At 51.3% G+C, this 14,494-nt stretch overlaps 1 protein-coding gene across 1 annotated transcript in view; it reads left to right on the top strand.

The window, feature by feature from the left end:
- Window positions 1-14,494, top strand: part of TANGO6 (transport and golgi organization 6 homolog) — a 579,124-nt gene that overhangs the window by 261,855 nt on the left and 302,775 nt on the right. Inside the window, exon 10 of the mRNA XM_086945772.1 lies at window positions 1,203-1,329. Coding sequence (XP_086801898.1) covers window positions 1,203-1,329 — 127 coding nt within the window. The remainder of the gene's footprint in view (window positions 1-1,202; window positions 1,330-14,494) is intronic.

Raw genomic sequence — 14,494 nt, 5'->3', positions numbered from 1 at the left:
CCTCGTAGCACTAAAAATACAAAAGTCACTATTCTCTACTTCACCAACAAACATTTAATGCTGTTGCTCTCTGTTTACACATAGACGTTTAAGGGGCACTAACTAATAGAGGTTTTATAATGTACTATATTGCATTTCCCACAGTAACAACTTATTAAAATGTATTTTTCACTTAAGCTGCGCACAATTTTATATGTAGCTTCCTGACAGTAAAAACACTAAAAGAAACTTGCAGAATATTTTGGTTTTTTTTACCCACCCCCACACTCACTGACGCCGTCCCATTGCATGCAACATCACAGTTCCCATACGTTTTTTAATGCACTTCAACCACTGTTTAAGAGTTGGTATTCTGAGGCCAATAACTGGTCCTACAGCCGGAAGTGCAGTGTTCCCAAAATGACTGCTACGGAAAGCACCTTCTAAGGGCAACTTAATTTCTTGTTCAATGTTTTCTACTTGGAGTGTTTTACTGCCATATTCTCAATGTCTTATTATTTTCCTCTCAATAGTTCATTATTCATTTCATTTTCTCTCTTCTGTCACAACAGCAGTTCTATGTGTCCAATAGTTCACTATGACAATATCATTTTCCAATGACTGATTTTCAACACAGGACTTCATGTCTGTACTTTACCCCTTTAATCTTGTTTTGTCTTAAAACGTGAATTTCTAACTAACATAAACTACAAAATCGATCAGGGATAATTATTTATACTTAAATGCGGCTTTATTAACCTACAGTTTGTCAATGGCACTCCAATGGTTATTAACAAACCCAGGAGCAGTTTAGTAAAACCCGCACTATCTTGTGCATGCTCAAAATATTATAAACGTCGTTGACGGTGTCAAACTTAAAAAACACACACAGCACAATTCATGCATATCCATTATTGCCTGGATCTCATCTCTACCCAGGATCGGTGTGAAACAGAAAGAAAGTGCGCCCCTGATATTTCTGTGACTTGACTGTGTTATTTTGTGGTCTGCCCCTAATTATAGTGCCCTACACAAACGCATTAGCATTGAAAATGATTTTAACTCTTGGATTGCCGAGAACTATGGGCTTTGTCAATGCTTGTTATAGCTATGCCTCTTCTCTATTACCAGATGGGCTGCCAAGGATTCTGTGTGTAGCGGTGCAGCATAGCCTGCAGTGTGCTATGCTATACCTTAATGAGTTATTTCCTTTCTCTTTGTAGTGATGAAGAGGAAGCTCTGTATCAGAAGGTGTCCTCTGATCAGTGGATGGTGGAATGCCTGGTGGACCTTCTGTCACACTGCAAAGAGAGCGGCCTTGCTGGAGACTTCTTCCTCTGCTGTCTCAAGGTAAACACGTGACCCCTGTGACCCACTGGTCCCTGCTGGGAGCTCCCAGTCCAATCATTATCTTCAACAGGAAGCTCCATTCTGATGTAAGGGATTTTTGGACCTTAATGGAAGGGGAGGTCTAATTCTATGACAACATTGTCAATGCTGAATCCTCCTGTGGGTTGTGGTCCTGGGATTATCACTTACTGTTAAGAGCCTGCCTGAGATGGGGTGGGGTGTGGGGGAGGTACAGCCGACTAGCTCCAGAGCACTATTCCCCTGCTGTAATGTGGAAACTGCTGCTTGGTCTTCTGCAAGTATTTTCACAAAACACTGGGGTGGAATTGTGGTGGGGATGGTTGATGTCAGACTTTGCAGATCCTTTCTGTTGAATCATTTATCATTTTTCTGACTTTGTTGGTCATAGCATGCCTAGGGTATAGGGAAGAAATGTATGTTTTCACTTATAGCTGTAGGTCGCGAAGGCCTTGTCTTTGTTTGTACCACTGCTTTGCGTTGTAGGAGTTAACAGAAAAGTGAGATTGATGCTCTGCCCTTTTAGCTTTGCTCAGTGTGGCTTTACACCATCTGGGAAAAGGTTTGAAGTGCTTTCTCGTGATCACAGGAAGACAGCGTGTTATAATTTACACGCACAATGTTGAAAGATGGTGTTTGTGCTTCACAAAAGTATCATAACCTGGTGGGTTTCAGCACAAACTCTGAGAGCCAGTGTTACAGGTAAGCAGTACTTCTTTTCAGGAGTTAGACTGTCAGTAAGTTTAATGTTTAGGAGTCAGTGCTGGTCTCCTCCAAAACCCTTTACTTAAAATATGAGACACATTAATTTTTAAACAAGACAGTGGTGTTAAATGGGAGTGAGGGCAAAACCGAGGAATGAGACATTTGAACAGCAGACAGCTGGTGGATAGAGTTCATGGTTGATGGAAGAGGGGAAGGGAAGGAATTGAGCTTGCTAGGCTCCAAGGAAGGAAGGAGTCTTTAATCTCAGCCCTCTACCTTGGCTTCGAGTGGTGTTAAGGAAGCGTTTGTTCCCCAGTTTCTTAAAATAAAATAATAACTGAGAGATGGACAATGGTCACTGTCTGATAATCCCACGCCCCTCGCCCCCACAAATGTAGGGAGTATATTTCAGGAGGTTACACATCTGTTCCTAGTAATCCGGAGATGGGGTTTCTGAGCTGTTGAGCCCTCAGCGATGCTGTTCTGCTGCCACGAAGAAGCCAAGGTGGAGATTGCAGAGTACAGCTTGTTTTCCAGCAGTATCTCCAACCCACTGTGCTAACTCCTGAGGCTAATGTGGCTGTGGCACTGAGAGAAGCTGAGAAGCGATGCTGGGCCAAGTGAATGGGACACAATGATGAACTATGTAATGCCTTCATTTTCTATGGGTCTGAGGTGTGATAGGACCTGGTTTGCAGCTGTGCTCTGGCCTTACTATATTGCCAAACACTAGTGGTTTTGTGCTGGCAGCCTAAAATACCGCTCAGAGGGATAGATGCCCTTCAAAGATGACAAACCCAAGAAGTACACGAGCAAGGTTTCATCCTATCCATGCATTGGAGAAGCAATGGGGGATGACAGATGCACAATGTGCAATCAGATTTTGTGCCTGTGACGAAAGAGCTGCCATATTGGTGACACGGAACCAGGAGCACTGAAAACGTGACTCTTTCAAACACAACATGAATTAATATTATTTGCTTTATATCTAGCGGAAGTGACCTTAGTCGAGCTTGAATCTGAGTTTGGAGCCCAGACAACCTAAGTAATGTGTGGTCATATTTATAATGCATCTTGAATGAATTCAAATTTAACATCTGGAAAATGAGGTACAGTCAGCTATTTGTGCAGAGTGCTTGTTCTCCTGAATGATGAAATATGTGTCCTGCAGTGTGACATTTCATGAAATCAATGTTTCTTCCTACTGACAAAGCCACAAATTGACATGTCTAATCCCTACACACTTCCAACTAGAGGACTTCGATTAATTTAATGAGATACACTATCACTGGAGTTTTACTGTGCAGCTTCAAAAACAGGAAATTCTGTGAGAGTTTATTGGGAAGTGTGCTGTGCATATGGTAGACTGGAAGATGCTCTCCATGCATGACTTTTGTTCAACTACCTAGCTAAACAAACCTGCATTAGCAAATCCAATACTGTCTGGCCTTGTGCACCTATTGGCTTTACCAATGTTGTGCAGCACTGGCATTCAGTATTTTTTTGGTTGATGATGTAAAGCATTGGATAGAATAAAAAATAAAAAAGTTTGAATTACGCAGCCTCTTGCTGCATCATTTCATAGGGCGAATGGAATCGTATGCAGCACCAAACCTGCACGTGGGTAGCATTTTTTTGTTTGATTTATCAATCTGAAATGGCTCAGTAAATTTAAAAAAAAAGTTAAATGTCGCTAATGCAAAATCCCTTCTTGTAAGGCGGAAGGGCCAGCAGCAATTTGCTGCTTGTCCCTCGAGAATAATTGAATTTAAAACAAGTTCACTATATGATGAGCCTATCGGTAAAGTTTGTTATATGGGCAAATATTCTCCTACCGTTTCGATCAAAAGAGGGACATGACAGGGGTGTCCCCTGTCACCTTTGTTATTTGCCCTTATAATGGAACCCTTTTTGATTGCACTGCAGAGTCAAGATCAGATTTCCCCATTTGCTAATGGCGTAGACTCTCTTAAAATTACCGTTTATGCTGACGATGTCGCGATATATTCCACTAATGTCTCTGAAGCAATGAAGGGCATTATAACCGAGGCAAGGGAATTCGGCTTGGTTTCGGGATACAGGCTTAACACTGGCAAGACCCAAATTGTTATGAATTACAAATCACCAAGATTAGTGACAGGGGTATGTGATGTAGCTACTTACTGGGGGGTTAAAATTTCCTCGAATATTAATTCAATACTTGCTCTAAATTATGAGTCGCTACTAAAAGAAACTGCTGTTTTATTTAAGAAATGGCACAAGCTACCTTTAAGTATTATTGGGCAATAAATCTGGTTAAAATTAAGATACTGCCTAAATACTTATATCTTTTTCGATCTATCCCTTTACGAATTAATAATTATTATTTCAATAGATTAGATGGTATTATCAGTAGCTTTGTTTGGGGGTATAAGAAAGCTCGTCGGGCTGTTACATTGCTTAAACTCCCATTCAATCAAGGAGGATTATCTTTACCCGACATCAAATCTTATTATTGGTCCACTTTTTAGACTCGATTTCGGAGCCTGATCATCCCTGAGAAACGTTTGTATTTTCACAAATTTATGTTGGGTGAGGATGTAAATATGTTCTTTTACAGACTAAACGACCCCAATTACTTCAAACGTTTGAAATTTAAGACGGTACGAGATACTGTTAGCATATGGCGCACTATTCTTGCTGAATGTAAAACCTCTCTTTTCCATTTTAATACCCCATTGTGGCTTAATCCGGGTCTACCAGGAATTTTTTATGATACAGCTGGTTTAGTGTTGTCAGATTCTGGTATTAAAAAATTGGGTGACTTATATGACCATCAGGGGTTTTTTACATTTGAAAGGCTGAAGGTATGCTATAATCTCTGTTGGACAGGCCTCGTGAAAGGCCCGCTCCCTCCCCACATGATAGGGTCCGAGCACCGGCTCTCCCGGTGTCACCAGAAGAACCACCCCGGCAACCCACAGAAGCAACCCGCAACCCGTCCCCCACGGGACGCCTGCTCCCGAACATCCCAGCATCGGCTGACCCGGGCCCCCGTCAGCACCATTGCCCCGGCCCAGCCGCCATCTTGGACACTGCACCACGAGGCCGCATGGCCTCAGCTCGACCCCAACCCTGGGCCTGGCCAGGCCCCGACATCGAGGCACCACCATCCACCCAGGAGGTGAACGGACCACTTGGCAGGTCAATGGGAGAGAGGAATGTCGATGGCTCTCCCCCGCCAGGTGCCGATCGCCCCCAGCCTCCCCGGGCGCTGGCTCCACCCCCCTGCTGGGTGTCTGGACTCCCCCATCCCGGACCTCCCGACCTCCAAGAGCGAGGGTCCGGACATCAAAGGAGGCCAGACCTATAACTGGGGCAGCTCCAGAGCAGGAAGGCAGTTGTATCCTGGAGTCGAGAGACACCTTGAAGAACTCATCCTTGACGGACTGCTGGCGCTGCCGCAGCCCTGCCTTGTGAACCATCGTCCTGCCTGCTGGCGCTGCCGCGGCCCTCTGCAACCTACATCCTCGTCGGGACCTGCTGGCGCTGCCGCGGCCCTCTGCAACCTACATCCTCGTCGGGACCTGCTGGCGCTGCCGCGGCCCTCTGCAACCTCCATCCTCGTCGGGACCTGCTGGCGCTGCCGCGGCCCTCTGCAACCTACATCTTCGTCGGGACCTGCTGGCGCTGCCGCGGCCCATCCTTGTGTGAACCATCGCCCTTGCCGGCTGGCGCTGCCGCGGCCCTTCTCAAGTGAGACTTATCATCCGAGCCTGCTGGCGCTGCCGCGGCCCGACCTTCCAGAACTCCGAGCTCGAGGATTGTGAGCTATTCATCGTACCACCTCAGTACCAGACCGGTACCAAGACTGTCCCGCTACCCCTTTCCCTTCCAGAGACTAGAATTGAGAGGACCCTCGTGTCCCGACCTCACTGTATCGCTGATATCCTTGCTTCAAGAATCGTATATAAAGAGTGTTGACCTTATCCTTGTGTGGTGTCCATCTGTGGGGGGGAAGTTGCTTGTCTGTACGATCGCTGGAGACGGCCCTCTCCGGAGGCCTCTCCCCTTGTCCTCGGCCGACCCTCCAGGTCCCCGTCTAACATTGGTGGCCAGCGGCGCGATCCGAACCAACGCGTAATCGTACAGAGAGTAACTCACCCCACGACTCAACCACAATGACAACAAAAGAGAGCGGATCCACAGAGAACCGCAAGGCGCCAGAAACAAACACCACTCCGACGGAAGGAAGGAGAGCGGGTCTCTCCCTGGAGGAGATCCAAGAACGAGAGAAAAGCAGACTCCATGAATTAGAGTTGGCACGACTCCGGTTGGACGGAGAGCTGAAATTGGCGGAACAAAAGATAACATTAGAACACTTGCGGCTCTGAGAGGAGCGGGAAGAGAAACAAAGGCAGAGAGAACTCGAAGAGAAAAGACTGGCATACAAACATGAGCGCAAGCTAGCAGAGATAGAGATGCGGAAACAGAATAAAGATCTCGGGGTGCCCGAGCGCCCGAACACCCCGGGCACTGCCGAACCAAAAGTCCACATCCCCAAGGATGTCGTCAGAGAATATTATTGGAACGACGATATCCAGCAGTGGTTCAAGGCCTACGAGATCGCCATGACCTCCCACCGGATTGATCGAAGTGACTGGGGAGCCGGGCTATGGGGAAGGTTCGTCAGTGAAGGGCGCGACGCCCTGCTGCAGCTCCCGGACCATCAGATGACATCCTATGACCACATGAAGGCCGCCCTCCTCACTCGATACGGACTCACGCCCGAGATGTACCGCCAGCGGTTCCGCGACTGCAAGCGGATCCCGGGTACGACTTGGGTGGAGTACGTGAACTATTTCAGCCGAGCCTTCGAGGGGTGGATCAAGGGCAGCCACGTAACCACCTACGAGCAACTCTTTAACCTCATTGTGTGGGAGCACCTCTCCAACAATTGCTTCGTCGAGCTCAGGCAGCACCTCCTCGACAGTAAACTGACTGAACCTCGGCAGCTCGCCGCCGAAGCTGACCGATGGGAAAGCACTCGAGTTGCCCGAAGTGGGCCAAGTGAGCCAAACAGAACCAACCAAGGTCCCCATCGCCCCCGAGGAGGAGGAGGCCAGGGTCGGGGCAGAGACGCCGTCCCGGCGGCTCCCGCCAGCAACACCCCGCCCCCGGCCGGTAGGGGAACCCCCCGATGCGTCCAGGGTTCAGAGCCAACGTTACTTGCCACCGGTGCCAGCGGACCGGCCACTATGCCAACGACCCTAACTGCCCGAAGAACCAGAGTCCCATACCCCGCCAGGTCGCTGCCGCCGCCCTGGGAGAGGAGCAAGCACCCGAAGATTATGAAGAGTACGACCAAGAGCAGCCCGAGTGGGAACCCGCCGCCATGACCCTGGTTTGCCTAGGGGAAAGAGACATGATCCCGCGGGCTCCCCTACCCGCCAACACGAGAAAATACAGCCAGTGGGTGAACATCAATGGGCGCAAGGCCGAAGCCCTGCGTGACACCGGGGCCAGTGTGACGGCAGTCCGCTGTCATCTGGTAACCCCGGAACAGATCTTGCCAAACGTTCTTTGCCCCGTCCGATCAGCTGACAATTCAGAGAGCCTGTGTCGGATGGCCTGCGTCCCCTTCGAATGGGGAGGAGTGTCCGGTATGCTGAAGGTGACTGTCCGCGATGATGCCCCGGTGGACTGCCTCCTGGGAAACGACCTCGAAAGTTCCCCCTGGGCAGCCGTTGAGAGAAGAGAGCACCTGGGGATGTTGGGCCTCCCGGACTGGGCCTGCGTAACGACCCGGTCCATGGCCGCACGCACCATCCCCAGTCCCGAAGAACCCGAATGGCCAGCACCTCCTCCCCCGATCGTCCCGGAGAGAGACGCCCTCAGTAATGATCCCCCAGAGCAAAACCAAGAAGGGCCCGCTCAGCTCCAGGACCTTCCAGAACTGGCCCAGTGGCGTCAAGAGGGTGGACCCACCCAGGAACAATTCCGGCAAGAACAGAAGACCTGTCCCTCCCTCGAGGGACTCCGACAGCAAGCCCTCGCCCAGAGCGCAGGAGACACCGCAAGGGCACACTGGATCTATTGGGACAATGACCTCCTCTACAGCGAGCAAAGAATTGCTGAGTTGGGGGCCAGCCGGGTGCTGGTGGTGCCCCTCCGCTTCAGAGACTTCCTTTTGAACTTAGCACACGATGTCCCCCTTGCTGGGCACTTGGGACAAGACAAAACTTACAACCACCTGGTAACACACTTTTACTGGCCCAAAATGTGAAATGATGTCTCCAACCACTGCCGGGCCTGCCCCACCTGCCAGGCCAGCGGGAAGAGCGGCCGAAAAATCAAAGCACCCTTGCAACCATTCCCCGTCGTCACCACCCCGTTCGAACGGGTGGGAATAGACATTGTGGGGCCCCTGGACCCCCGAACAGCACAGGGGCACCGGTTCATCCTGGTCCTGGTGGACCACGCCACCCGCTATCCCGAGGCCATTCCTCTCCGGACCGTAACAGCACCAGTGGTAGGCCGAGCCTTAATGGGGATCTTCTCTCGAGTGGGCTTCCCCCGGGAAGTCGTCAGCGACAGGGGCACGAACTTTATCTCAAAATACATGAAATCTCTCTAGCAGCAGTGCGGGGTTACCTACCGGTTCACGACCCCCTATCACCCGCAAGGAAACGGACTGGTCGAGCGGTTTAACCGCACTCTCAAGGGGATGATCATGGGCCTGGAAGAACCCCTACGTCGCCAATGGGACGTGCTGCTCCCGTGCCTCCTCTTCGCCTACCGAGAGGTTCCCCAGAAATCCCTCGGTTTTAGCTTCTTCGAGCTCCTGTACGGACACCCTGTCCGGGAGCCCCTCAGCCTGGTCAAAGAAGAATGGGAGATGACCCCCCAGAGGACCCCTCCGGACGTGTATAAGTACCTCCTGACCCTCCGCAACCAGACCCGGCGATTCAGGGAACTCGCCAAAGCCAATCTTGAGGCCAGTCAGGAGGACATGAAGAAATGGTACGATCAACATGCCTCCTCCATTGAGTTCGAGCCCGGTCAGCAAGTATGGGTGATGTCTCCAGTCGAACCTTGTGCCTTGCAGGACAAATGGACGGGGCCCTTCAAAGTGATTGAGCGCAAGGGCCCTGTCACCTACCTAATAGACATGGAGTCCCCCCGGAACCCCCTCCGGGTCCTCCACGCCAACAGACTCAAGCCACACTTCGTACGCTCGGAGCTCAGCCTACTGATGGCAACAGATAGTGGGGCGGAAGAAGACTCTGAGCCCCTCCCTGACCTACTGAGGACCCGTGAAAAAGATGGCTCAGTGGAAGGGGTCCGACTCTCCGATGCCTTGACCCCGGAACAACGCCAAGACTGTCGGGCTCTCCTGCTGCAATTTGCGAACCTGTTCTCACTCACCCCGGGGGTCACCCCCTGGTGCCTCCACGACGTGGACACTGGGGATAGTCCCCCTATTCGACACAGGGCGTACCGAGTGCCGGATCGGGTGCGCGCCTGCATCCAGGACGAAGTCTCTAAAATGCTCGCCCTCGGAGTGATCGAGCCATCCGACAGCCCCTGGGCCAGCCCAGTCGTACTGGTCCCCAAAGCTGCCGCCCCGGGCACCACCCCCGAGCTCCGATTCTGTGTAGACTATCGGGGCCTGAACGCTGTCACCCGAACCGACGCTCACCCCATTCCCCGGGCAGATGAACTGGTTGACCGTATGGGGGGTGCCCGCTACCTGAGCATCTTCGATCTGACAGCGGGCTACTGGCAGATCGGCCTCACCCCCAGAGCCCAAGAACGATCCGCCTTCTCTACCCCGGATGGCCACTACCATTTCAAAGTGATGCCATTCGGCATGAAAAACGCTCCAGCTACTTTCCAACGACTCGTGAACCGGGTATTGGCGGGCCTCGAAGAATTCAGTGCTGCTTACCTGGACGATATCGCTGTGTACAGTCGTCACTGGGCCGACCACCTTCACCACCTCCGAGAAGTCCTGCGCGCCCTCCAGCAGGCCGGCCTTACCATCAAGGCCAGCAAATGCCAGATTGGCCAGGGGTCCGTGACCTACCTCGGACACCAAGTGGGGAGCGGTCTGGTGGCCCCCCTCCAGCTCAAGATCGCTGCCATCCAGTCCTGGCAGCCACCCGTCACCCAAACCGAGGTCCGAGCCTTCTTGGGGCTCACCGGATACTATTGGCGGTTTGTGAAAGACTATGGCAGCATTGTGGGGCCCCTCACAGAGCTCACCTCCAAGAAAAACCCCAAAACCGTCAACTGGACTCCGGACTGTCAAGCGGCCTTCGAGAAGTTGAAGGCCGCCATGTGCACCGCCCCCGTGCTCCAGGCCCCCGACTACAGCCGGGAATTCCTCGTCCAGACGGACGCCTCAGATCATGGCATTGGGGCAGTCCTCTCTCAACTCAACGCCGAGGGAGTCGATCAGCCAGTGGCCTTCATCAGCCGACGCCTGCTGGCCCGAGAGCAGCGCTGGAGCACCATCGAGCGGGAGGCCTTCGCAGTAGTATGGGCCCTCAAGAAACTCCGGCCCTACCTCTTCGGTACTCACTTCAGGGTACAAACAGATCATAGACCCCTGCAATGGTTGATGCAGATGCGGGGGGAGAATCCAAAACTGTTGCGATGGTCTATCTCCCTGCAGGGGATGGACTTCACTGTGGAGCATCGCCCTGGCCAAGACCACGCCAACACGGACGGCCTGTCACGCTTTTTCCGCCTCGACGAGGAGAGTACCCAAGAAGATGGGTGACTCTCCCCGCCTTCAGCTGGGGGGGACGCATGTTGGACAGGCCTCGTGAAAGGCCCGCTCCCTCCCCACATGATAGGGTCCGAGCACCGGCTCTCCCGGTGTCACCAGAAGAACCACCCCGGCAACCCACAGAAGCAACCCACAACCCGTCCCCCACGGGACGCCTGCTCCCGAACATCCCAGCATCGGCTGACCCGGGCCCCTGTCAGCACCATTGCCCCGGTCCAGCCGCCATCTTGGACACTGCATCACGAGGCCGCGTGGCCTCAGCTCGACCCCAACCCTGGGCCTGGCCAGGCCCCGACATCGAGGCACCACCATCCACCCAGGAGGTGAACGGACCACTTGGCAGGTCAATGGGAGAGAGGAGTGTCGATGGCTCTCCCCCGCCAGGTGCCGATCGCCCCCAGCCTCCCCGGGCGCTGGCTCCACCCCCCTGCTGGGTGTCTGGACTCCCCCATCCCGGACCTCCCGACCTCCAAGAGCGAGGGTCCGGACATCAAAGGAGGCCAGACCTATAACTGGGGCAGCTCCAGAGCAGGAAGGCAGTTGTATCCTGGAGTCGAGAGACACCTTGAAGAACTCATCCTTGACAGACTGCTGGCGCTGCCGCAACCCTGCCTTGTGAACCATCGTCCTGCCTGCTGGCGCTGCCGCGGCCCTCTGCAACCTACATCCTCGTCGGGACCTGCTGGCGCTACCGTGGCCCTCTGCAACCTACATCCTCGTCGGGACCTGCTGGCGCTGCCGCGGCCCTCTGCAACCTCCATCCTCGTCGGGACCTGCTGGCGCTGCCGCGGCCCTCTGCAACCTACATCTTCGTCGGGACCTGCTGGCGCAGCCGCGGCCCATCCTTGTGTGAACCATCGCCCTTGCCGGCTGGCGCTGCCGCGGCCCTTCTCAAGTGAGACTTATCATCCGAGCCTGCTGGCGCTGCCGCGGCCCGACCTTCCAGAACTCCGAGCTCGAGGATTGTGAGCTATTCATCGTAACACCTCAGTACCAGACCGGTACCAAGACTGTCCCGCTACCCCTTTCCCTTCCAGAGACTAGAATTGAGAGGACCCTCGTGTCCCGACCTCACTGTATCGCTGATATCCTTGCTTCAAGAATCGTATATAAAGAGTGTTGACCTTATCCTTGTGTGGTGTCCATCTGTGGGGGGGAAGTTACTTGTCTGTACGATCGCTGGAGACGGCCCTCTCCGAAGGCCTCTCCCCTTGTCCTCGGCCGACCCTCCAGGTCCCCGTCTAACAATCTCACAGAAGGGGCTCGGTTTAAATATTCTCAAATTAGAGATTATCTGGCGCGGAAATTAGGACTGACTAATATTTTGGACTCTGATTTATGGAACTGTATTTATAAAGAAGCGGATAAAGCATGGATTAGCATTGGATATAAAAAAAATCTGGTTTTAGAAACGACGATTCTACAAAATTATCAGAGAAATGTAGTAGGAAGTTGGGTACTGATGTGACCCCTAACTTTATCACTTCTTCCTTAAATAGTTTAAATTTCTCTGTTCATTCCTCTAGTCTAAAATTGCAGCTATTTAAAACCATCTGTCACCTTTATTATACGCCAGACAGGATCTTAAAATGGGCTAATTATAATAGTACCAGCGACCGTACGAAGTGTCCAAAATCCAATTTAAGATCAGCTGATATTACTCACATGTTTTTTACGTGTCCGCAATTGAATGACTTTTGAAATGGTATAACTAAAGTTGTGTCTACAAAACTGGCATGTCCAATAGTACTGACATCTGTCGACGTCCTTGTAGGCACCTCTGGGGCGAACAGTTCTCTGTGTGATCTGTTGAATATTCTAATTTCATGCGCTAGACTGATAATAGCTAGGGTCTGGATCCAACATAACCCACCGACGGTTCAGGAATGGTGGAGTCTCGTAAAGGAAATATATATTATGGAACGGGCTTTAGCAACAACAAGAGGTCTCCAAACAAAAGTGAAAGTGGAAGGGAATGTTTATGTCTTGATATTCGTTTATTCTTCTTTTGATATTAAATGTCCTTAATGTCTTATGATGTATGTATTGCCTTGCTGAAACTACTATAATGACGTTTGTATGACATATTTCTTTTCATTTTTTTTCTTTGCTGTTCTGTGCTTGTCCTTTAGATGCAAATAAAAAAAATAAAAAAATAAAAAATGAATTTAAACAAGCATTTACAATGCAATAGGTCTCGGGTTAATTAAGTTTGAGCTATTGGCATTGCTCAATTTTGCAACACCAACTGCAACAAAAGTCTATAAATTGTAGGCAAAAAATTGTATTTATTTTTGTAGCAATGGTGGCATGCTGCGCTTTAGATGAATATGTTTAAAAGTAAAGTGCGCCATACTGCGATTGCTACAATAGTTAATTGTGGATGAGATAACAAATGATGTGAGCACTGATGGCTGGTGGTGTGTGTGCCTGTAGAAATTGTACACTGAGGGCAGGTGGTGTGTGTTCCTGGTGGAAGTGTGCACTGCCAACTGGTGGCATGTGTGCCTGGTGGAAGCGTGCACTGACGGCTGGTGGTGTGTGTGCGCCTAGTGGAAGCGTGCACTGACGACTGGTGGTGTGTGTGCCTAGTGGAAGCGTGCACTGATGGCTGGTGGTGTGTGCCCCTAATGAAAGCGTGCACTGACAGCTGGTGGTGTGTGTGTGTGCCTGGTGAAAGCGTGCACTGACGGCTGGTGTTGTTTGTGCCCGGTGAAAGCGTGCACTGACAACTGGTGGTGTGTATGTCTGGTGAAGCGTGCAATGCCGGATAGTGGTGTGTGCCTGATGAAAGTGTGCACTGACTGCTGGAGGAGTGTGCCTGCTGAAAACCACTCAACCCCAAACGCCTACATCACCATTCAATACCCACCGTGTACAGCACCGCTCAACTCCCAACGCCTACAGCACCGCTCAACGCCTACATCACCACTCAATCCCCAACGCCTACAACACCACTCAATCCCCACCGCATACAGCACCGCTCAATCCCCACCGCGTACAGCACCACTCAACCTGCAACGCCTATATCACCCCTCAACCCGCAACGCCTACATGACCACTCAACCAGCAACGACTACAGCACCACTCAACCAGCAACGACTACAGCACCACTCAACTAGCAACGACTACAGCACCACTCAACCAGCAACGACTACAGCACCACTCAATCCCCACCACGTACAGCACCACTCAATCCCCAACGCTTACAGCAGCACTCAACCTGCAATGCCTACATCACCTCTCAACGCTTATTTATGAATGAGGAAAAAAGAAAATAAAAAGACCCAACTGCATACACACAACATAGATAACACCCACAACTTGCTCGATTAAACTGTTATGAAATTTTAACGGACAAATATTTTTTCAGTCTAATCAAATTTTTTTAACGTAACTTCTACAATTTCCAAACTCATCAATACACCCATCAACAATGACACTGCTGGTAACCCACACAGCAATAAGACACACAAGTGGCACGCCGTTGTTATGCAGTCACTCGGAGCATCGTCCGTACTCTGTAATGAAGCGCTCCTATTCCTGTCAGGTGGGTAAATAATGTGGTAGTTGCATCCCTGGCCTTGACACAAAGGTTACCAAATCGTACATGTCTTTGCCACTGGGGGTATAACCCCATGCTTTGAATGGGCCGGTACCCTCGAG

Source organism: Lissotriton vulgaris, chromosome 12 (assembly GCF_964263255.1).
Source record: "Lissotriton vulgaris chromosome 12, aLisVul1.2, whole genome shotgun sequence".
In the NCBI taxonomy this organism is placed as follows: Eukaryota; Metazoa; Chordata; class Amphibia; order Caudata; family Salamandridae; genus Lissotriton; species Lissotriton vulgaris.
Note: the sequence above shows the minus strand (reverse complement) of the source record. Positions and strands in the feature narration are given on the sequence as shown.